We start from the raw sequence: 22965 nt of genomic DNA on the forward strand, positions 1-22965 counted from the left end.
CACATAAATGGAACTGTTCAAACTAGCAGAGCTGCACAAACAAGTTCAGGTATCCAGCTGGCCAAACCATATTGACTTGGAATGTTTATTTGTGGACAATTTGAAGTATTATTTGGAAGGATTGTGGTTAGTGCTCTCACCTCGCAATGAAAAATCCCTGGTTCAAATCCTGGCTGCCTCCCCTTGTCCAAAAACATGCTTCATGCTCATAAATTACAACTTTTAGAGGTATGAAGTATTAGTGCCACCATGAAAACAAGTATACAAGAATAAAACTGTAACTCACCAGCCTCTCTGGTCAGTACCAGTACTGCAACGTTTTGTTACTTCCTGGTTGGCTTCACATTCCGCCTGCCAGTGTTGACGCATCACAAATATTTCATAAAAACTGCAAATTTTAGAAAACTGTATTAAAAAAAATAGCCCTTCAAGTCTGCTTAGTAGTTATTGCTGGTTTAAACATGTCCTTCAAAATTTTCAGTCCAAACTTTGTCCACTTTCAAACATTTGGCTTTTACTCAACATATTTACATGATTGGGTATATTACAGTTCTGGGTTAAAATTGACTTTTTGTCTTATTAAAGAACCACTCTCTGGAGACTTTGCATATAAAAACATTTAATGTTAAAGAAATAGAAATAATACAACATATAGAAAATGATCATTTGTAAAATGTTTCCTTAATGCATTTTGTCTGTAAAGCATTCTAATAAGGCCTTTTTTTAAAGCACATGTGAGAGAAAGTTTTATAAATCGAAGGTTTACAACCTTTAACTATGTAAATAATCATAGTGTGTAAACATTTTAGTGAGGCTGATTAAAAAGTGATGATACAGCAGAGATCTTCGTTTGACTTCAGAAGGCAAAACTTTCACTTTTCAAAGTTCCTACCACAGAAATATAGATTTAGATCTATTTCATTTGGCATTCTTCCTGTCTAAGAGAGTCATCCATTACATGGACTGTCACTGAGAGCTGGATCACCCAAATGTTTGGCTCAAAAAGTTCCAGTGTGTCGTCAGTTCCAGGTCATGGCGTCCTGGTTCAGCTGCAGGAACACTTAAAATCGGTTAATATCTCAGACAGCAATAAGGCTTTCTGGCTTTCATATCTGAACATGAGTCCAGTTATGTCACTTACAGGTTACTATTTTTCACTTTGGTTTATTACACTGGAGTCACCTGGTCCTTTGCTGCAGCATGAGCAAACTGGCCCGCTGCTGGTACTGGTTCTCTTTGGCGGCTGCGATCTTGGCGGACAGATTGGCCGGGTTCTCAAAGAAGCTCACCAGCGCCTGCTCGGTCAGCAGGGACGCTAGGATCTGAGCGTAGCTAACCGTCCAGTCATCTTCAGCCTCCGAACTCCTGTCACCAGATCCTGCTGGTTTTGTATCCTCTGGGTTGGTGACCTCCGACCTCTGGGCTTCTCCGCGATGGCCTGCCTCACCGATCTGCAGCACAAGGCTGGTTACCTTGGCGATGGCCTGGAAGAGTTCATTCTCCTCCGGGTCGACGTGGAACATGTAGGATAGTGTCTTACAGAATTGGATGAACTCTTTCTGCACAAAAAAAACCCAAAACAATAATGAATTTAAAAACTTTATTGCGTTGTCTCGTTTAGGGATTTTTGAAAATGCGTTCACACAAGAGGTGAAGCAGGAAGGACAAAGTCAATCAGGACACAGAACACAGTACGCTGTGTAAAAAAAAAAAAAAAAAAATTGTAAAGAAAAAAACGAGTAAAACAGTAAAAAGTGAGGGAACACTGTCAAGCAAAACAACAGAGGAAATTCAATCCCTAGTTTGTGGGTCTCACCTGATTCATCAGCGGCAGCGGCTTCTCCACGTCTTTCTCCTTCTCTTTGGCCAAATCCTGCAGCATCTGCTTCAGATGTTCATGGTAGTCTTTTGAATCATTGGCACTACCTGGAAAAAAAGTATTCTTCAATCAGTAGTAGTATGTACTCATATTTGAAAACTTCATTCAGCAGCTTGTGAAGGCAGTTGGCTCATTCTGGGAAGAAATACAGTACAGATCTTTTTTCAGTGCAACTTTACATGCTTTTTTTTTTTTCTCAGCACATTGTGCTCTGCGTCCTCATTAGCTCTTGACCTTGTCAATTAATCCCATCTCTTGTACAGCATACATTCAGCTTCCCAGAGTTGCACACATTTTTGATCTCGAGCAGATCTTTGTTTTCATTCCAGAAAACTGGACTAATTTTTCCATGAAAGTTTGAACTATGAAAGTCTGGAAACAAAGTGTATAAAGTGTGTCATTGAGGGTTTTACAGAATTAAATAATCTATAACCTTAAATGAGGGACCTCTGTATATTTTAAAGTAGGAGTTTATCAGTAAAAAACGCTTCATATGGTGTGCAGGGGGAAAAAGCATGAATTTAACAAATCACAACTGATTTAAATACTCAGTCTTGCACATAATTAGAAAAGGTTCAGCAGTTTAAAAGTACCAATAATTAAAATGTTTTTTAATTATAAAACCAAAATTAGAAACTGAGAACAAATAATTTAATCAAAAAACGCTAAATGTTCTGAACTTTTTCCTATTCAAATTGCTGATTTGAATTATTTAGCAGAGCAGATGTACGGTGACACCTGCACATATTTTTCATTCATCCGTCCAGTCCAGAAAGGAGTGGAAATACCCCAAACCTCAGAAAAAACCCTGCCAAAGTGAAGGTTTGGTAGGCCTTTACCTCCTGAGGGCAGACTGACGCAGAGGGGTCTGTTGGTGGACAGGAGGGGGCTCTTCAGCACAGAGGGGTCGTCCTCATTCTCCGTCAGCGCTGAAATACAGGAAGTGGCGTTTGAGCGGCTGACACCCAATCAGAAAGCATCTCAATATAGTCAGAATTAATGACCTGGAGGAATGTGAAGGCGGTACAGCAGCCTTATCTTCTCATTCAGGTCTTCACAGTAGAGAATGTCTAAAAAATGTGGAAAAAAGTCACGTTTAGGCGTTTTTTTTATTGTAATTTAGATAAATAATTGCGTCATTTTCCACTCACCAACCCAGCAGACAAAATCTTTGAAGGTGACCAGGTTATCCTGGTCCTGGTCGAGCAGGGTGAAGGTCCGGTTGGCCAGCGTGTCGTTGTGTTGGTTAGAACTGGCGGGCCACGGAGCCAGCAGCCCGTACAGGCTTTTGAACTGGGGTCGGTCCAGCCGATACTGCCGCTCCACAAAAGTGCGTCCGGGGTCACAGTACTGCCACGCCGCTGCTTCTGCCGCTGCTGCAGAGCTGCTGTCGCCCCAATACAGGCTGATGAAATGCTCGGTCTGGAGGAGGAGATAGCAGGAGATGAACAGGAAAGATGTGGAAAATGAAGGACTGTGACAGAGAAGAGGGGTGAGTGGACACCTTAAAGAGGTCGTAGAGGTCAGACAGATTCTCCGGCGAAATGTAGACGTCTGCTGTTGTCAGACGCAGCTAAAAACAAAAGAAAAGACAATTAAAAACTGGATAGTAGATCAAAAATCTGCCTTTCTTTTAGAACAATTCACTATGGCTAAACCTTTTACGCACAGAGAATGAGAACAACTCTGCAGAAATAAATAAATGCATAAACAACTTATAGGTATGAGATTGACTCTGCCATATTATTTCCATTTAAGCTTAAAACCTAAAAAAAAAGTGTTAAAATAAATTGTGCAGGAAGGGCTGAGGTAAATTAATTTACTTTAATTGTTATTTTGGTGTTTTTAACATGTTCTCGTGGCATTTTTCAAATGAATCAGGGGAATAAATGTGAAGAAAATAATGCCTAAAACTGCATTCATGAGTATTTCTTTAATCAAATCACTTATATCAGGTGCAGATGAAAAAAATGCAGTTTGAAAAAGCTGTTCTGATGAATCCACTTGTCGACGACTAAATCCATGAACATCTTGGTTTTCCTCTTGTAAGCTAGCTCAAACATATGGCTGGAAAGCTCGGATATTGCTCGCTATCTAAGTGTAAATGAAGGGATGATGGGTAGTGGGGGAAGGCTTATTCCATTTCATCGGTCCCGCCTACAACACTGCAGAAATTATGTTTTAGAAAATGATACAAGTCTCTTGATTTTGGCTAAAAAAAGCATAATCATAACTAAAAAACCACTAGGAACACCTTTACCATTGAACAAATTAGATTGGGATTTTAAGAGTCTATAAAAGTAATGAGAATGTCAACATTTACAAAAAAGTTTCTTGATGGATTCACTAACTTTCTATAAAAGAAAAAAAATGTCCTCAGCTTTTCCATAGGATTGGGATTATATAAGTTTGCTTCCTCCCACTCCTTTTCAAGCAATCAAACAAACTAATTAACTTTAGTTCATAATTACTATATTTAATTAATCTAATGTGACGTAAGTGTGTCTATGTTTTTGTTTGTTTTTTTTTAATTGATACGTTTCATTATTTTTGCAATGAGTTTATGTGATTTTTGTCTTATATAGTCCACAATTTATTCCTGAAATGAACCAGATCAATCAATCATATTTTACTATCTATTCTGAATTCCTTTATCAGGCGTCCTTTTTTCCCTTACTGCGTTTTCTTTGATGGTGTCCTCATGAGCCTGCAACACTTGGATTCTGTGTAGACACCGGAGACGCTCAATGTGGCGGACTGTCAGGTCTCCAAATTTCTGATTGGATAGAATAACAACAGTTCAGGTACAAGTTTTTGTTTTGTAAAAGATCAATTTAATTAGGCATTTTCTGAGTCATTAAGCCCCATATGCAGGTTTCTTACCACAAAGGACTCGTTGATGAGGTCGGCGATGTTGACTAGTCCAGCAGGGGGAGGATCTGTGGTGCAGCTGTTCTCTGCAGGCGAGGAGGTTGGAGGAGAAAAAGGCGACTCTTCACTTCCAACCTGGTCCAGGAAACTATCAGGTGCAGAGAAAGAAGTTGGATCATTCAAAACAAAAATGGAGATCTTTAGTTTTGACACCATTTGTGTCACACGCAGTATCATTAAATGACCTGGTAAGAATCATGAGTGCCTGTCCGTCATCAGTGGATGCCGAGAGCTGCACGGCGTTGGCCTCCAGCACAGCTAAACCCAACTGAAAGATGGCTTTGATTCCCTGATAGAAGAAGCAGTCGACCACGCAGACGGCGCTGTGGAAGGGTAGAACGCTGAGGAAGAGGGTGAGGAACCAAGACAGGGAGACTGAAGACAGGGTGGAGAGGTCTGGCACTTGTTCAGCCAGCTCTGGCAGACGCTCTCGGATCAGCTCCTCAAACACAGACTGATCCACCTGAGCTCCTGCAGAGAAAAGCAAAAACCACCGCAACTTAAACAGACTCTATAAATTATGTTTTTAGGCTTTATATGGATTTAATTACAAATTAAAATACAATAAATACAAAAGAAAAACAAGTTTTAATCCAAAAAGATACTGTTTTGCTTCTTTTTCACCACTAGATGGCAGCAGACCCCAGACTTGAAGGTGTTTTATGAGGTAAATTTTCATGTTTTTGGTCAAATTTTGTTGCCAAATGTACTCATTCAAAACAGACATGTTGACATCCATAGTGGCTTAACCTTCATACAGTATCGTTTGCCAAAGTTCTGCATCAATATCAATCTAGAAATGGTTCATATAGATGCACAATCTCTATGTTACCCAATACATGGAGGTCATCTCAGGTGTTTTTCAGAATAAATATATGTTGTTGTTTTGACTTCTTTGAATAATGGATGACAAAATTTAATAATACTCATTTTAAACCAACTGTTTACTTCTAATCTTTAATGCACGGCAAGTCTCAAAACAAAATCCTGACTATTTTTGAAAATGAACGACGCCCACAAACATGCAAGGATAAACGGAAAAGGAAATTGTTTCATGTGTGCTCTGCTTGTTAAAAGAATAAACAGCCTCACAAACACAGGAAATTAGGCCTTAATATGTGGAGAGCAGAAACAAGGCCTTTTCTTCATTTATTCAATATAAAAAAGCCAGACCTTACTTAATACAAAAGCTTCTCACCAATAACCCTGCGGTTGAAGTAGTCTGGCAGCATCCTCTCACAAATGGCCACCAGCAGCCAGAAAGCTTCCTCTTCTTTAGCAAAAAGCAGCAGCACGGATGCCAGGATGTTCATAGACTGGAGAAAAGGAGAAGAAGAAACAAATTAAAATGTCTATAATGGTTTCAATCTTTAAAAAGCAAGATTTCCTCCTGACCTGGCAGTATCCAATCCGTGGGTTGCGGTGGGCGTAGGCAGTGAGGACACGCCTGAGAGCGGCGATGCCGGTGGGGTTCTGGAAGGCCGGATGGTCCGGCAGGGAGCGGTGCAGGTCACGCTCGATCTCCTCTGTAGCCAGGTTGTTGTGGCCCATTGATTTCTGCACCAGGCTGTTGTAGTAGCCCTCGTGAGACTCCAGATCAGAGAATGCATCTGCAAGGACCAATACGTTTTTATGGAAAGATTCTGACAGAATGTTAAGCAAAAAGTAAATTAAATCAGGAGACAACTTCATGATTAAATTAGAATCTCAGTGTCACCCTCGGCAAGGTTCATTGAAGCATCTAATTCCAATAAAAAGTCCATGTAAACATGCATACACACAAGATCGAACAACTACTTTTGGGTTCAACATGTTGAAAGTTGAATCAAGTTGACCAATCAGGGACTCAGTAAGATCTGGATGGCGTTCATTTTAATTCACAAAAGTGCCAATTGTTTGAAAATTGATAATGAAAGAGAAATTAAGAATTACGGTTTATGCCCAGCAGAAATTATATCACACCATGTCTTTCATTTCGGAGCAGAGCTGTGAAAGAAAAAGGCTGGAGCAAGATTAACCTATTTGATGTTTCACACTAAAGCTCTTCCAACTGTAAGCTGTGGGCATGCTCTAGAAAACAGTAGAAGAAGAAGCCCCTCCCTGCTCATCCAGTGTGAACACTATGGGCTAAATGAGCATTCAAGAATGTCTTTTTAGGATGCGCATCACATACCTGCTGTCAGTTAAAAACAGAGAATGCCCAACAGAAAGTTCAGAAAAGTTGTATAAATAAGCTTTAATTAAAAAAAATATTTATAAGGAAGTAATTTGAGGTGTTATGTGTGGTTAGTGTTGTGTGGTGGCAGGCGATAAAGGCCATGTAGGAATGTCTTTTTTTTCTTTAAGATGTAGTATCTTCTTCTTCTTTCCCTTTCGGCTTTTCCCTTCAGGGGTCGCCACAGCGAATCAGTTTCCTCCATCTAAGCCTGTCTTCAGCATCCTCCACTCTAACACCAGCCACCTTCATGTCTTCATTCACTGCATCCATAAACCTCCTCTTTGGTCTTCCTCTAGACCTCTTTCCTGGCAGCTCTAGACTCAGCTCTAGACTCTTTAAGATGTAGTATAGGGGCAGAAAAAAAATCAGAACTGTATTCTTCTCACAGCTTCTTTCCAATCATGAAGATTGGTGGACGTATGTTGCATATGTGAATGTTAATGAGGTACTCTTCATGAAAGGAACAGAAACAGAAACATAGCATCAGTTTCATGTTTAGACACCCTGCTTTCCGTCACAGTCAAGTGGCTGCTTTCACATGAGGAACTGACACGGTGTTGAGGAACCAGCTACAAACCAAAATAAACCCTGAAACATTGAGGCTGGGGGATTGGTTGAGAAGGACCCACAACAAACAGACAAAAGAGGATGTGGAGCTTGAATACCTGTACTTTTTTTGAGTCTACATCTCATGACCACATTTAAATATTATCATAATATTATTAAATAGTGCTAAAATAGTTGCACCGGTGAAGTTTAAGCACTATAACATGCATCTAGTCCGTACACATCACTATTTATACCCAGAATTACTAATAAGCATGCACGTGCCCACATGCTGTAGGACCCTAGGGGTACTTGAGCACCTGACCTTTTTGACTCGTATTAAAAAGTGTCCTATTGCCATGCTTTTTTTTTCTTTTTTTAAAGCTTTTATTTGTATTAATATGAACTAACTCTTGCTAGTGATACCAAAAAAAAAAAGAAGTTGCTACAAAATCCCTCCATATTCTATCCCTGTATTCCGTTTTCTTCCAGAGGTTCTGAATTGCGGCTTCTGTCTTTGAGGCTCCACTTAGACTCAGAGAGAGGGACAGCGAAAGAAAAAACTGCTGCTCCTCGGAGAACTGATGACAACTGACAGTGAAGCAACTTAAACCTGTGTTAAGGAATGTGTTTTAATGACTCAAATCTGTGTATAAATATCTGATCATAAGTTATGAACCAGATATTGATAATTGATGTAAAAAAATGGTTAGGTAGAGCCGGGGTGGGATTATATAAATTCCCTTCCTCCCACTTCCTTTTAAGCAATCTATCATTTAATGAGTGTAAACCTCTGTTGATTGCATCATGTATTGTCCTTGCTTTAAATGCTTGAAATAAATCATTTTAAAGCAAATCAAAATCAAAACCTGTGAGTTATGGTCTCTAACTAGTCTCCGTCCACCGATTTAACAAGCTAAAATATGAATTCTTCTTCTTTTCCTTTCGGCTTTTCCCTTCAGGGGTCGCCACAGCGAATCAGTTCCCTCCATCTAAGCCTGTCTTCAGCATCCTCCACTCTAACACCAGCCACCTTCATGTCTTCATTCACTGCATCCATAAACCTCCTCTTTGGTCTTCCTCTAGACCTCTTTCCTGGCAGCTCTAGACTCAGCATCCTTCTACCAATATATTCACTGTCTCTCCTCTGAACATGTCCAAACCATCTCAGTCTGGCCTCTCTGACTTTATCTCCAAAACCTCTAACATGTGCTGAAAAATGCTTCATTTCAGTCAAGGAGTCAGTTTCTACAGACAACTGACCGCTTTGAATCAAGTCAACACAGATCAGATCGTCTGGGGACAGGAACTAAATTCTACGTACAAAATAAAATACCGGGGTAATTTTCAAAATAAAAGAACCACATGAATCGCGGGTTCATAGCTTCATCACTACAGATCAGAAACTAAATTCATCTGTTGAATATAATATTTTCTGAACAAAATTGCCTTTTTAACTTCTGTATCATTCAGTTTTTAATAAAATCTTGCCAGTCACAACAAAAGTCTGTGTTTAGAGGATAAAATGCAGAAGAAAGTTTAGCTGGTTGTGAACATAGAATAAGATTCACATTGTGTTTAACAGTCAAAACCAGGAAAATGTGTAATTCCAAAATGCAGGAAACAGGGCTTGGTGCCAGAAACTTAAACATTTAATAGATAAACTAAAACAGGACAAAAACCCATGGAGAACCATGAAAAGCAGATGATCTGACGATGTAGAACGGAAAACCAGACACTTCTAAATACTAAAAACAATGAACAGAAATGAAAACAGCTGTGGTTGATTAACAAGAACCTGAAGTGAGTGACAGGAGACGGAACATGACTAGAAATAACACTTAAAAAAAACAAATTAGACAGCAAAATTCTCACATCAACGGTATGGTATTAAATGCTATGGATAATTTCAGCATTCTGGGAATAAAAGTTTTAGGAAATCTGTTTTTAAAATATTACAATTTGTATTCAGCTTGATTTGTGTTGGTTGTGTCTGCAGCACAATGCCAAAATAAAGAGCCTCCAGTGTTTAAATGCTTTAGATGTCTTCTAAGTGTATAATACAGTTAATGAACTCGTGTTGACAATAATTTGTATACATAAAAAATGACAATTCTATCGCTTTCACCAACACGGGTCTAATAGATGAATTATCATCTATTATAACTTTTTCTCAATTTTACTTAATTTCTATATTTTTTAAAGCTAAAAAAATGTGTGTTTTTGTTGCCCTTTTCTAACTTTGAGCCCCTGCACTTCAAAAATCCTGTGCACAACAATCAGGGAGTTACAACGTGCATAGTCCATACAGTCCAAATCTTAAATGAAAGTGTATACAAAAAAAATAAAATCAGTCATTAACGAGAATTTTTAATGTAAGGCTTCTAAGAATAATATACTAAATAAGTATATGTCATTTAACATTATTTTCTTACCAGAGAGAGTCATCCACAGCTCCCCTCGTAGTGAGTCTGGGATCCCCATGGCAACCAGCCTCTGGATCTTCTCTGTTCGAAACATGTGGACTCCTCGGCCAAACTCGGTGAAATGATCCTCCCAGAGCTGCTGCTTCACCAGCTCCATGCTCTGACACAAACACACGCCCGGTGTAAGGACACCGATCCAGAACGAGCCGACACAGAATTACTGACACTCACATTGTCCCCGTTGGTTCCTGGGTGGGTTTGGTTGAAAGCCGTCATGAGAGCTTCACTGTTCACTGTGTTACGCAGAGCCTGCTCCTCTTTCTCCTCCTCATCAGAACACCCAGTGTCATAATAGAAGGTGTAGTATGGTGTTGGAGAGCACTGAGAGCATGGAGGAGGAAGATGTTCATTTTAACATTATTAACCTCACAATCTTCCCTCATAAGTACACATTTTATGGAAAAATACAGTACTGAACACATACAACTATTGCAAGTTGGAATATATTCCAGTAATCAACACAAATCTACAATTTAATTTACTTTCTAAAACTAAAATGTATGTTGCAGTCATAAGTAAATATGCGCCAGTGGTACCGCCCACAACTCAGAGGTGAATTTCTGACGAGGTCTGCAGAAACTATGTCATTTAGCTTAAAAACGGCATACTCATATTTAAAAGACCACTGGGAACACTTTAAAAATAGATTAAAAGATGATCAGAGTGGCTTTTAATGTCTTCAAATATTTGATTTTAATGGGAATTCTAGCTGCAGCTTTCTGTATTTAGATGAGCTGCTGGTGTCTTTTGATTTTATGCTTTAAAAATGTTTCCACAGTTATGTTGTTGGTCTTCTGTCTCCAACCTCTTGCACCATAGACATGTTTTTACCCAAAATTGCTCCTTCATTTTCAGGTAAGTCATTTTTTTGTTTTTTCCAGATGTCCAAAAATTCCAAGAAATTACCTGTTTCTGAGCTATTCCCAAAAGGTACAAAATCAATCATGCTAAAGCAAATGACATCAAGACAGCTGTGTCCAGAACACTTGTTTGACAATCTTAGCCAGTTTTAGTTAAGTTTTTAACTCTGAAGTATCATGACTTTCTCTGCTCTTATTTCAAAGTCTATTCACGGACAAGCTGCTCTACACAGTTTACTGCAGTCAGTGCTGAAACAAACAGGATCCTCCTTCACTAAATCAAATTCAGTACATGTTCAAGTGCATCTGGGTTTTAAAACAGTAACCTACATATAGAGGGAAATCTCTTCAGTTATGCTACTCTACATGTTACGCTCCTGAAGATTCTGGCTTACCGGATTCCTCTTGCTCTCGCTCTTTCTGCGAAACATGGACTTTTTCCACTGCATGGCTCGGAGTCGGGAGTTCATGCTCTCCACCAGCTCGTCCCTGTCCTGCAGGTCGATCAGCTGGAAGGCCTTTTTCGTCCGGACACTTATGATTACCGGGTTTGGAAGGTGGCTGGTGCTCTCTGCCTTTTCTATGGACAAAACCTGAGGAAACAAGTGGAGCAGGAAAAAAAGCAACTTATTTCTTGTCAAAATTGAAATTTGGTTGTTTTTGCTTTTTATTTGTATGCTGGGATTTTAGAACCAAGATTCCATCAAGATTCCTCATTTGGTTCTCTGTCCTTTAAATCTGCTGCAGGTCAAAGACTGGAATGAAGAGTTTTAAAAAGGTATCTTAAAGATCATTTTAAAAATGGCTGCTGTAATTAAGTTGAATGATTTTGTGATTTTAGACTTTTTGTGTTATTGATGATGTTTTTGTCCGTTTCCTTTGTTTCTGTTTTCTCTTATTTTCCCAAGAGGCCTTGCTTTTTTCCAGGCCACAGCCAAAAATATTGTTCTTAATCTGTTTTCCCTGGTTAAATTAAAATAATAAAATTAAAAATACCTGAACCTAAAAGTAAAGGTGCAAATCCCCACTCAAATTACATTAATATATTTTTTTAATAAAACAAATCATATTTTTATAAATAAATATGCAGTATTATTACATTTCAGATCAATTTACAGAAAACACAGAATCATGAAAGGAATTACATTTTTTTTTATAACAGAATCTTACCAGCATCACTCTACAAAGAACCAATAAAATAAAAGAATTTATAACTAACGCTGAAGTCCCAGCAGTGTAGAGTACCTCTGACAGGGGGATGAGCAGAGTGCAGCTGCCTTCCTCCTTGCTGGAGAAACACAGATAACTGTCCGTGGTGTAGAGAGTCCCGGCTGTGTGGCAACGGGCGTGCGGCGTCCACACAGAGCAGGACGCCAGCTCGTGGAGCTTCTCTGAGCGAGGGAGCCGAAACAGAGCCAGGACGTACTCCCTCAAAGCCTGTTCCTCCAGGATCCTGGGGTGGAACACAACTACTTTAAAGACACACTTTCTAACATGTTCTTGAGGCATTTTTCTGATTATGGAGGACATATATTCAGAAAATGAAGCTCAAAATTGCATTTCTGAGGGTTTTTTTTTATTCAAATGATTGAGAATGCTAGTGAGTGTGATGTAGAAAGTGACTACGGCAAGCCATAAGCTCCCTGCTCCACTCTGTTCTGATGCATCAACATGGAGGCAAGGGCAAATATCTCATGAGCTTCTGCCACTCGGCAAAAACAGAGTCATAGAAAATGACACATTTTTATTTTTTTATTTTGGCATAATCAGAATGGTAATCATAATAGGATAGCTTTACAATAGAGCAAAAGATGATCCGAGTGACACTTAAGAAGAGCAAGTTTTATCTGCCTCATAGCAAATAAAGTTCAGATTAAATGTTAAATGTTTTCTTTATTTTGTCAAGCAAATATTTATTATTTTTTCAGTAAAAGACTAAACTTTTGTAACAAAAAAAGCAAAATATCAATGAGTTAAATTTTGTTTTTTTAATTTAAGCGCAATATTTTGAAGAGAAAAAAAATGCAATGTTAAACCTGATAAAAATAAAATCTGCAGGAGTTAGAGTGTTAATGTTGTATCACACTCATCTTTTAATATCTATGCATTCATGATTAGAAAAATTAGGGATCGTGTTGGAGTCAAATTCACTTTAGTTCATAGTTAGTAATTATGTCAGATTTATAAATTCAAAACCATATTATATCACAAAATAGATCATTTGTATTTCACATTTTTATCAAAGAGACTGGATTCTGACGTATCATGACTCCTCCCTCGCAATCTGAGCTCACCTGCAGCCTCAGGTGAGGCTCTTAGTTATTTTTTGGAGACAAGGAAAAGTTTTTTTTTTTTAACTCCAAACCCAAACTCCTGAATAAAAACACCATATTGACAAAGAAGTCAACATGTATTTCTATCCTAAGAGAGTTGGAACGCACACCTCCTCCCACTATTGTCACTATAATGACCACAAAACTTTTAAATGTTTTCATGTTGGTCATCCATTCTAGAAAATAAAAGAAAAAAGTCTGAACTTAAAGAAAGGAAAAAATAACATGAACAAAATAAAAAAATAAAAACCAAACTTGAACTGTGACGGATCTTGTGGCAAAATTAGAAATGGTCTTACTTACTGAATGCAGCACAGACTCACTTCCTGTTAGAAAATCTATTTTTTTTAATCACTGTCTCGGTCTTTGTGGTTTGTGTGCACTGCATTTGGGTTTTTTCTTCCTCCTCTTATTCAAAGAAAAGATCAAGTGAAAGAGCGATACTTTTCATCATTTATGTGACATAAAGGGAAATAAGGGCATGTGATATTACATTAAAGTTGATGACTTTTGCAAAATTTCGCTTTTTTTTAATTAAGTTACTTTTTTTTTTTTACTTCAAGTTACTAGAGAGGAAACTTCCTCTGCAGGTTGAAGCTCTGATGCATGAAGAACAGTGTGGTTTTGTGAGAGTTTGTGGGAGTTTCACCTCCCCACATGTGCTTTGTACATTTGAAGAAAGCTTTCATTCTTGTCCTTTGCTGCTGATGTGGGAGGTGCTCTGGGATTATGGGGTTATTCAGACCCTTTATTAAGGGCTGGCATGTTGGTCTTTTATCATTGGTTCTGTTCATAACTCTCAGAATTTCTAGGTCCAGCCAGGATCCAAAGGACACCTGGTTTGGGGACAACCGGATGCTTCTTTTGTTTTTTGCAGGTGGTGTTGTACTGTTGCTTTGTGGAACCAGTGTGGTTCTCAGATGAGATTATAAGAATTTTAATTTCATAAACATACTTTTAAGAAATGTTATTTTGAACTTGGAATCTAATTTTTTAAGACGTTTTTTCAAAAACAAGTCTCCACCTTTGCTAAGTTTCATGCACAGTACAGAAGAATAAAATCAATATTTAAAAAATGTAACCTGCTGGTAAGTAGTATATAAGCCAATAAATACACTACAGATAAGATTCTGATGACTTAATGGCAATAACAAGCTAGATTTATTCAGCAGTACCAAATATGCATCAAACCGCTTCGGTTCCAAAATGATCTTAATTTTGCATCTACCTAAAAGAAAAATCATTTGTGAAATTGTATTTTTCATTGCTGGAAATGAATTCAAGCGTCAAGGGGTCAATAATGTGGAAAGAGTAGAATTATAACAGCATTAAATAGATTTCCTGGTGAGGCTCGACTGTTGTAGGATTCATAATGCAGCATTCTCAAATAACCTCAGATATGACTTTAAGCTCTATATACTTTTTAATTAAAACAAAGCTAATTGAAACTTAAAAAATAAACAAATATGCCGAGAACATTTCTGGTTGAATACTAAAACAGATCTATACTAACACTAAACACTAACTATTGTCATGTGAGATGTATGCAGTATTAGGAAGGTGACTGTAGCCATTCTTGTTTAATTTTATACTTTTTTTAAATTAATATTTTTCAAAAAATAACATTGATTTTAATAATAAATGCTGTGCATTAACAAAGAAAAAAACCAATGGCATGCAGCATTTGATTGTCATTTTTTAAATCAAATCTCTAAAAATTTAACTATTCTTCTAAAATTCAGTAACAGAAAATTTCCAACAAGCTTTTCAAACTAAATGAAGTTAAGTTAGGAATAATTTGGAGTACTGACTTGAAATGAGATAAATGAAACAATTTGAATAAAAGCTGCATTGCTGACCTCTTGGTGATGCGTGCCGGCTGCTGCAGGACGCGGTCCAGCTCCAAACCTTCGCTGTCCAGCAGCCGCCTCAGGGCAATGTCAGCCAGCTGACTTATCACCCCAAAAGACTCGTCCAGGCTTAGGAACATGGAGAACTCCCTCTGCCTCTGTCGAGTGCTGACCCGAATAGCTTCAGTCAGTTTACCGGTGGAGACCCGCTCCAACCGCGTGACCTCGGCCCACGGGATGACAAACTTCACTGAGGAATAAAGAGAGGGATAAAATACATCCCTTTATGAATGAATCACTCTAAATTAAGACCTTAGTAGTAAAACTATAATTGTATTTGATATGAGATCTCAGAAGGTAGATTTTTAAATCAAAAGACAAAGTTGGCAAATCCTTACAGTACAAATTCTGAAATTCCACAGACAATCCCGACAGTGAAATAAACCCTTTGCTTGAAAATAACATCCCTCACTTTGGTGTACAGACCTTCCTTCCCCAGCAGGAAGGAATAGAAGGCCATGTGGTTGATGCTGAGGTAGAGGAATCCTTGGCGGGGCACGTGGGCCTTCCAGCAGCAGCAGGAGTAGTACGTCACCAGTTTCTCTGATGATGGGAGGCCAAAGTGCAGCTCAAACTTTCGGAGTGCTTCTCTAAACTTCTCGGGATCATCTTCTTGGGCAGCCTGGCGGCCCCGAACTTCCTCTGCAATGAGACCCTGAAGAAGACAGAACCGATCAATTCATGCATAAAATACAGCAAAAAAACATTTTTGTCATCCTCAAAGTATGAGCCATCTTTTTCTGATGTTTCCTGAACACTGATGGCACATTTGAGTTTTCACTCATGCTCTGGTGCGTTTCAGACCTTGACTTTTCCTCTGACAAAGCTGGCAGCATCGTCCTTGTTCTCAAACACAGACAGAGAGTGCAGCAAATTATGGACCAGCCAATCCCAGTGCTTGTTCACCTCTTCTATAGCGGCCCCTGATCAACATAATGATGAGAACAATTACCCTAAACAGTACAGCAAAAACACAGTTATGGATCGACTTAAGACATTTGGTGTTATCATACCACTAGCAATGACCCAGCTAATCTGAGAGCCAGGAACCTGCAGAAGGATTCGAAAGGGAGTGATTCTGGCATTGGAGTCCAGCACTGTGTCGAGGGCCCCCACCAAAAGCCCTGAAAAACATAAGAAAAAAAATATTTTACTTTTTAAATGACAGCTAAATCATTTATTCTGATAAATGCACTTTCTAGATGATGAGCAAAAAATAAAAGTACATAGGAAATACCACATTCCTTGATCTGTTATGGATAAAGATTCAAAGAAGAACAAGAATCAAGTGTTTGTCAGCCGATCGATTGATGTTTTACTCATAAATCTGAGTTACATTTCAACAAAATATGGTCGAAAAACTACATTAAGACAAATGAAACAGATTTTTGAGGATGTTAAGAAGTATTGACAGTTACTGGTTTTTATCCCTTTAATTAAATAATAGTTCAATGGAAAACAAAAGAAGTGCGTCTTCCATGTGAGTTTTTGTCTTCAACAGGATGGAAACATGATAAAAACCCATCAATGACTGCAAAAGTATCGATGTGAATTAACTGTGAGAAGTTATTTTCAGTTCATAAACATGGTGTCTTTTTTGCAGTTAACTATTAAAAAACTGAAAAATTATTTGATTTTAAAAATGTGCACTGCAACCTGCAGTCTGTAAAGAAACAGCCTGTAAAGATCGCAGCTGTAAAGAAACTAAGACTATTTAGTAAATATATATTTTTAATTGGATTGCAATCATTAATTTTATTTTGTCTCTTGAGAAGCTGCTGATGGTTTTAGAGCATCTGAGATTTCTCTGTTGCATTTCTGCTAAAATAAAATAAATAAAAAGCTCAGAATCTTGCATATGGATGTCATGGAAAAGTTTCCTGTGCACCCAGGTGTTGTTTTTCCCGTCAATGATAATGAAACTTCAACAGCTGATAAAGAAATGGGACCACTTCAGAGTGAGTTTTACCAGGTATGATTCCTGATTCAACATCTTTCCTGTGCTTTCAAAAACCGATTGTTAAAGTGTTGAAAAGTGTCAAAGTCTACAAAAGACTAAGTTAAATTTAGTTTAACTGAACAGTTAAAGTTGAAGGTTCATTAGAAGAAACAAACAAATAACAGGATGATAATAGTGTTAAGCAGGGTAAACATAGTTTAAATTCATGTGCAGGACAGTTTACTGTTCCTTAACACAGTGGAATCTGTGACTGCCTGATACATTTTTTTGACCCCACTGCGCTCATGATCCAGCTGTCTGAAGTCTGTTAAAGTGGAAGCTATTATCTGTTTTCTACAACTGCAATCAGCTCTGAGTGAACTCTACCGATTTCAATTATCCCACAGTCACAGATAAAGGTGGCGGGACCTGAAATGTTAAGTAAGTAGGTTTCTCCAGGGTCCATGGTGACTATAGGAGGCCTTTGAGCTCATCAATGAGGAAGACTTTGACCGATATGAAAAAACGAGCTCAGCATGGACAAAATCATTTAATAGGACTCTTGAATAGACAGTCATCTCAAAGTCCATCTGCTTTTATGTGCATGCGGGAGAAGGTGCCGAAGTTCTTTTGCAATCTCTTGTGATCAAGAGCAATGACTTTTGATGCTTAGGAGTAAAGACAGTATATAGTATCATCTGATTTGTGTGCATAATTCTTCATTTGTAACTCTTACAACTTTGTGTACTTGCAATAGTGTATTCACATGTACAAAAATGACCAAATTGGTATATTCTTTCCAAAGTAGTCAGACAAAAAGCTATTCATTCACAAGACGATTGAGTATTGGAACCCAAAAAACTCTTTGAGATAGTGATTCAAGTTATATTTCAACTTGGTTCAAGTCAAATGAAAAAACTCACATCTGTACTAAATGAAAACAGGTATTTGAAAAAAAATAACTGCTCAAGATAAAGTTGTGTTATTTTTATATGCTGTAATCAGGCCACATTTATCAATACCTCCAACAACAAAAGCCCTAGCAGGTAGAGATGTTTAAAGTTTCTTCTATCAGGATCTTCTGCCTCTCAGCCACAGAGGAACCACTTCTGAAGAATCTAAGTCAACCTGCTTGACCATGCAAACCCAGCAGCCTGGCAACACAAACTCATCTATCACCATAAACCCAAAGAAAAGTCGTTCTCTGGTAACCTTTCCCCCAAAAAACCAGTCGTACCATCACTCTATAAATGTTAGTACTGTGTGGGAAACACTGAGAGAGAACAGAAAGAAACATCTACAAGCCCTTACAGGTCATTTCTCGCTGGTTAACTATGATCTACATGTCATAAAAGTTTTGTGGCCAAAAATATGTCATCCACAAATAGTGTCAGGAAATATTGTTTTTCAGCTTTGGCACAAAATCATGTTTATGTTTCGGATTTCTTAAAAAGAATGGCAAAAATTAAAAGACATTAAATCCTAATTTACCAGTTTCCAGAGATATTTCTGTCACAGACTAAACTCTAAATTCCAGTAGAATGCAGTTTTCAAACTTTATTTCTTAAACAGCGTCTTGATTTTTTGCAAATCACAGCTGGTTTGTGGAGTAGAGTTTGTGAGGATCACTTGTTCTTCTGCATGTGCTACGTACATGACAATTAAAATCCTTTGTTTTTTTAGTTCATAATAACCCCTTTTCCAAGTTGTGGGATCTTACTGGCACAACTAAAACTGCAGAAATTCTGTATTTTTTTAGCACAAGCTAGATAGGTTATGTTTTTATTTTTATTTTTTACATATTAAATAATGCATCTCCGCCACAATCTTGGACTGGTTTGAATCATATTTATCAAGGTGAAGACTTAAAAAATCCCTAAAATGAAAATATTTCCAACTCTCCCACCTGCAATCCTATCTGGTGTTCCACATGGATCTGTTCTTAGACCCCTCTGTTTCTCAGCTTAAAACAGGTGTTTTCACTGAAAAAAATTAAAGACTGGATCAATTAACAAAAAGTTCTGTAATTTGTTACATTTAAAAATAATAGTTTTTATCAATTTAAACTTTCAAGTTGAGTAAACCATCAACTCATTTATTTTAATTTGGTGAAAACTAATCATTTTAAAAATTGTGTCAATTGATCGAATGTTTCACTTTTTACCGTGTAGCTCAATTGTTTGCTAACATGTTTTTGTATCTACAGTTTCTAAGCTGGTTACATACTATAGATTTTTCAAAATAAAGCATCACTGTGTACCTCTGCCTGCCTGTTTCACACATATCTTTTACTTGGATGACAGAAAATTCCTTCAAATCCAACTCTAACTACACCCCTTCAATATCAACTTCAGATCTTTAGTGATCTTCCACACAGATTATGTAATAAATCATTTATTGATCATCAGTGGTGATACAATAGGAATTTGATATCATGCTAAACAGAAAGATCTTAAAAAAACAAATATATTCAACCTAAAGAGACATATGTGTTTATCTGAGGTTTTAAATTTTTGCTTTTCCACTTTGGTGTTTAACAGATAAAAACCTAAGAAAGAAAAACATATATTTCCCTAACGACATTGTGTTAAGTGACAACCTCACTGTAACAGTTCATGCTGAGTGCCATTACCTGACACCCCACCACCCACCACCGCTCCTACTATGACAACAGTGGGAACAAACACCCAAAGCAAACTGTAGCGAGCATGTTCCTGCTCTGCAGCTTCATGAGAACAGCACTGAGCTGCCTTCTCCACCAGAAGATGGAACAAAACAGCAAAAGCAGAGAGCAGAACATAAGTTTAACTCAACAGATTATTCAGATAACTTCAGCTGTCACAAACGCTCAAATGAGCATGCAGCAATGTTGCCACATTCCCCAAAACGTGCTCCAGGAATGCATACAAGGCAGATCTACACATCTTCTACAACTGCGATAATATCTAACAACAGAGATCTTTGATTATAGTCAAATAAAACATATATTTTATTAAGATTTTTTTCAAAAAATAGAAGATAAATCGATTAACTACTGTATTACTCCAAAAAGGATACAGTCTCTGTTCTAAAAGTGTTCACATCATTTATACCTTTGTCCCAAGTTCCAGTGTCTTGTTGAAAAACAACACAATGAGGAAATCGGTAAGAGGAAGCAGCAAAACAGGCCTCATTGTTGCTCACAGCAGTGGGAATCAGTCAACCAGGCCACAGCTGCAACTAACACCAGTGCAGACCTTTGCATCTTCTTTACTAAAAAGAGTGACGGAACCTGTTTTTTTTGTGTTAGGTAACTAATGTTGAGCCAAAAATGTGTTTCATCTTTATCCTGATCAACCACCTTAAATTAGTGGTACTCAGAGATTCAGTAACAGATTTTTACTTCTAAAAAAATGCTAATAAGTCCAACAGTGGGACTTATTTTGGTTAAAACCAAAAATCTCAGCTGAAGTGTCACGAGAAATAACTAAAGCTTGCAGGCTTCTTTACAATTGAGATTTTTTTTTTAATATTAAGTGTTTATAATTCTAAAAAAAAAATTTTTACTATTGTTTTCCAGAATGCTTACATAAATAAACATGCAGGAGAGACCTTTGTTTTCACCTCCTAAAGGTCAAATATTTACATTTTTTTTTCAGATAAAAATGTTTGCAACATTGTAAGCCTACAGTGATGCTGTGCCATTTTCATTGGGTTGCTTTTTGAAACCCAGTCTGTTTATTATAGGATTTATTTTGTGATCGATGGTAATTGATGAATCGCTGCCCTGGGACAGGTTGGTTGCTTGTTCGGGGTGTACCCCGCTTTCGCCCAACAGTAGTCGGGTTGGGTCCTGACAGCCCAGCGACCATGAAAAGGATACAGCAGGTTAAGAAAATTGATAAATGGATAAATAACCAGCAATAACCTTTTATTCTTTTAAATATTTGTTTGTGCCAAAATTGAATGAGGATGCCTATCTCATTTTCAAATATGATATTTTTCAAAAGTTCTGTGAAACTAAGACTATTTTAACCCTTGAGTGAAAAGGATTGCAAAACTCAATGAATTATTATTATTGTTGCTTTTTTATACGATTGGAATAAATAAACCAAACTAAATAACTAATCTTCTGTTCCTTTGTAAATGAAAAACATCTAAAACTCAACAAAGACAAAAAACTGAAGTAAAACAATTAAGCCACAATTCATAACAGTGATTTGTTCATCATATGTTACATGATTTCATGAGGTTTGAGTTTTGAAAGTAGATCTATAATGAACTTTAAAGTGAACCTTAGAAGTTTGCAGATCTGTGTATTCAAAAATTGATATAATAAGCAAAAAAAGATTAAGAAGAAAAGAAATTGTGTTTCATTTTTTAAATAAAAGCCTTTTTTCTTTGCTTTTTACAAAATTAAAACGTGCTGCAAACAAGGCCGGATATCAAGCTTAAATGCAGTGAGTTTTAAACTACCAAAAGAAAAAAAAAATCAACAAAAATAAAATAAAGGACAGTTAGACAGATTGACATAAAAATAAATGAATACTCAAACCTTGCTTGTGCCTGTCCCTAGCCCGATAAATGCAGAGGGAAGTGAATTCAACATAAAACTTATAAGACAAACCAGAAGGAGAATATAATTATATGCAAAGATCAACAACAATATGGTTTTCTGTGCATTTTAGGTGAACTATGCAACCCATTGTGGGGCTGCAAACATCTGCCTATGAATAAATGAGTTAGAACTTAAATCTGTGAGGTCACAGTTTTCTGTGGATCTAAAGGACCTGCAAGACTTGCCGATTTAAAGGAAATGCAAGGGAATTTTTTAAAAGTTTAACCTTCAAGCACCTATTATTATTATTGCAGTGAATGAAAGTTTGAGTGCATTTCACATGCGTTGGTTTCATCCTGATGTCTGCACAAACTTTCTTGTGTTTCCAGTTGGTCGTCTTCCTAACAGCTGATGTCTCACCGACCGCCTCGCCCCGCGCTTGTTGTCCTTGTTTACCTGTGATCCTGCTGGTCGCCTCTCCGTGGCCTCTCCTCCTCTGCAGAAGGAAGAAGTCGTTGCTCCTTTCCGTCACCCAAAGCTTCAGAGCATTTTTCAGCAGAACTTCCTCCGGTTTCAGCCACATTTCTTCCAGCTGGGAGGGACCGGCGTCGAGCCGTGGAAACGTCTCCGCCTGTCCTCCTCCGGGTCCGGGCCGACCTGGTCGACTCTACAGCGGTGGATTTTCTTGTTTGTCCATGTTTATCCTGCCCACTTAACTGAAGCAGGCTTCGGACTTCCCCTCTGCACTCACGTCCGCCGTTTGGAGGAAAACGCGTCTGATTTACAGCAGCTGAACACACCACACAAAGATCGTCTAGACAAATAGATCTCCACTCTGGAGCTGAATTGAGGAGTTCCTGTCACAAAAGCCAAAGAAGAACACTTTTTAAAAAATGAATATGTATTATGCATTTACTTACTTATATATTTATTTTTCTTCATAAAATTCTCCCCTAAACGTGAATATGTTAAACAGTGATACTATTTCAAAACTAACGATTTATTTCTAATCTAACCCTATTAAATAAATTATATTGGTAGCACAAAATTAAATAAAATTTAGCTAAAAATAAATATTTATCTATCGATTTTTTCTGTGAGTTCAGTTGATAATTTTTCATGTTGTGATAAAGTAAAAGGTTTGTGAATATTTTATTTTTAATAATGCAGTTTTACAGAATGAAATGAAACCTTATAATTTTTAATGAATAACTTGTGTTAGGTAATAAAATTTATTTGAAGTTCTAGAATAACTTTGTAAATTAGTTCGAATTTAATAGGGATGCTGTCGGAATAGACTTTTTAGAAGAAGTGTAACAGGCTCTA

At 37.5% G+C, this 22965-nt stretch overlaps 1 protein-coding gene across 3 annotated transcripts; it reads right to left on the reverse strand.

Annotated features, from left to right (window-relative positions):
• Nucleotides 1–599: 599 nt before the first annotated feature.
• On the reverse strand, nucleotides 600–22458 carry LOC112155102 (TBC1 domain family member 8). 3 transcript variants are annotated; one of them, XM_024286545.2, is made up of 21 exons: nucleotides 22096–22457; nucleotides 16177–16287; nucleotides 15968–16086; nucleotides 15590–15818; nucleotides 15113–15353; nucleotides 12166–12373; nucleotides 11316–11513; nucleotides 10232–10381; nucleotides 10010–10160; nucleotides 6206–6420; nucleotides 6009–6126; nucleotides 4996–5281; nucleotides 4763–4898; nucleotides 4557–4655; nucleotides 3384–3452; nucleotides 3031–3301; nucleotides 2884–2949; nucleotides 2719–2808; nucleotides 1817–1926; nucleotides 1142–1559; nucleotides 600–1049 (listed from the first exon to the last, which is right to left on the reverse strand). In XM_024286545.2, exons 1-20 carry the CDS (start codon nucleotides 22220–22222, stop codon nucleotides 1179–1181), a joined length of 3375 nt encoding a protein of 1124 aa, XP_024142313.1. In that variant the 5' UTR covers nucleotides 22223–22457; the 3' UTR covers nucleotides 600–1049; nucleotides 1142–1178. The 3 variants fall into 3 exon arrangements, with proteins under 3 accessions (XP_024142313.1, XP_024142311.1, XP_024142314.1); XM_024286543.2 differs by having other exon boundaries at nucleotides 600–1559; XM_024286546.2 differs by lacking the exons at nucleotides 600–1049; nucleotides 1142–1559 and adding an exon at nucleotides 1587–1696 and having other exon boundaries at nucleotides 22096–22458.
• Nucleotides 22459–22965: the final 507 nt, after the last annotated feature.

Source organism: Oryzias melastigma, linkage group LG21 (genome assembly GCF_002922805.2).
Source record: "Oryzias melastigma strain HK-1 linkage group LG21, ASM292280v2, whole genome shotgun sequence".
NCBI lineage: Eukaryota > Metazoa > Chordata > Actinopteri > Beloniformes > Adrianichthyidae > Oryzias > Oryzias melastigma.

What these genes read in the sequence shown, in the direction of transcription:
- LOC112155102 (XM_024286545.2), bottom strand. Translation starts at nt 22,222, where the DNA reads ATGTGGCTGAAACCGGAGGAAGTTCTGCTGAAAAATGCTCTGAAGCTT. An exon ending in GCTGTGGATGACTCTCTCTG is followed by an intron (nt 6,421 to 10,009) that starts GTAAGAAAATAA and finishes TGGTCCTTGCAG; the next exon opens with ATGCATTCTCTGATCTGGAG. An exon ending in AGATTTTGTCTGCTGGGTTG is followed by an intron (nt 2,950 to 3,030) that starts GTGAGTGGAAAA and finishes CACATTTTTTAG; the next exon opens with ACATTCTCTACTGTGAAGAC.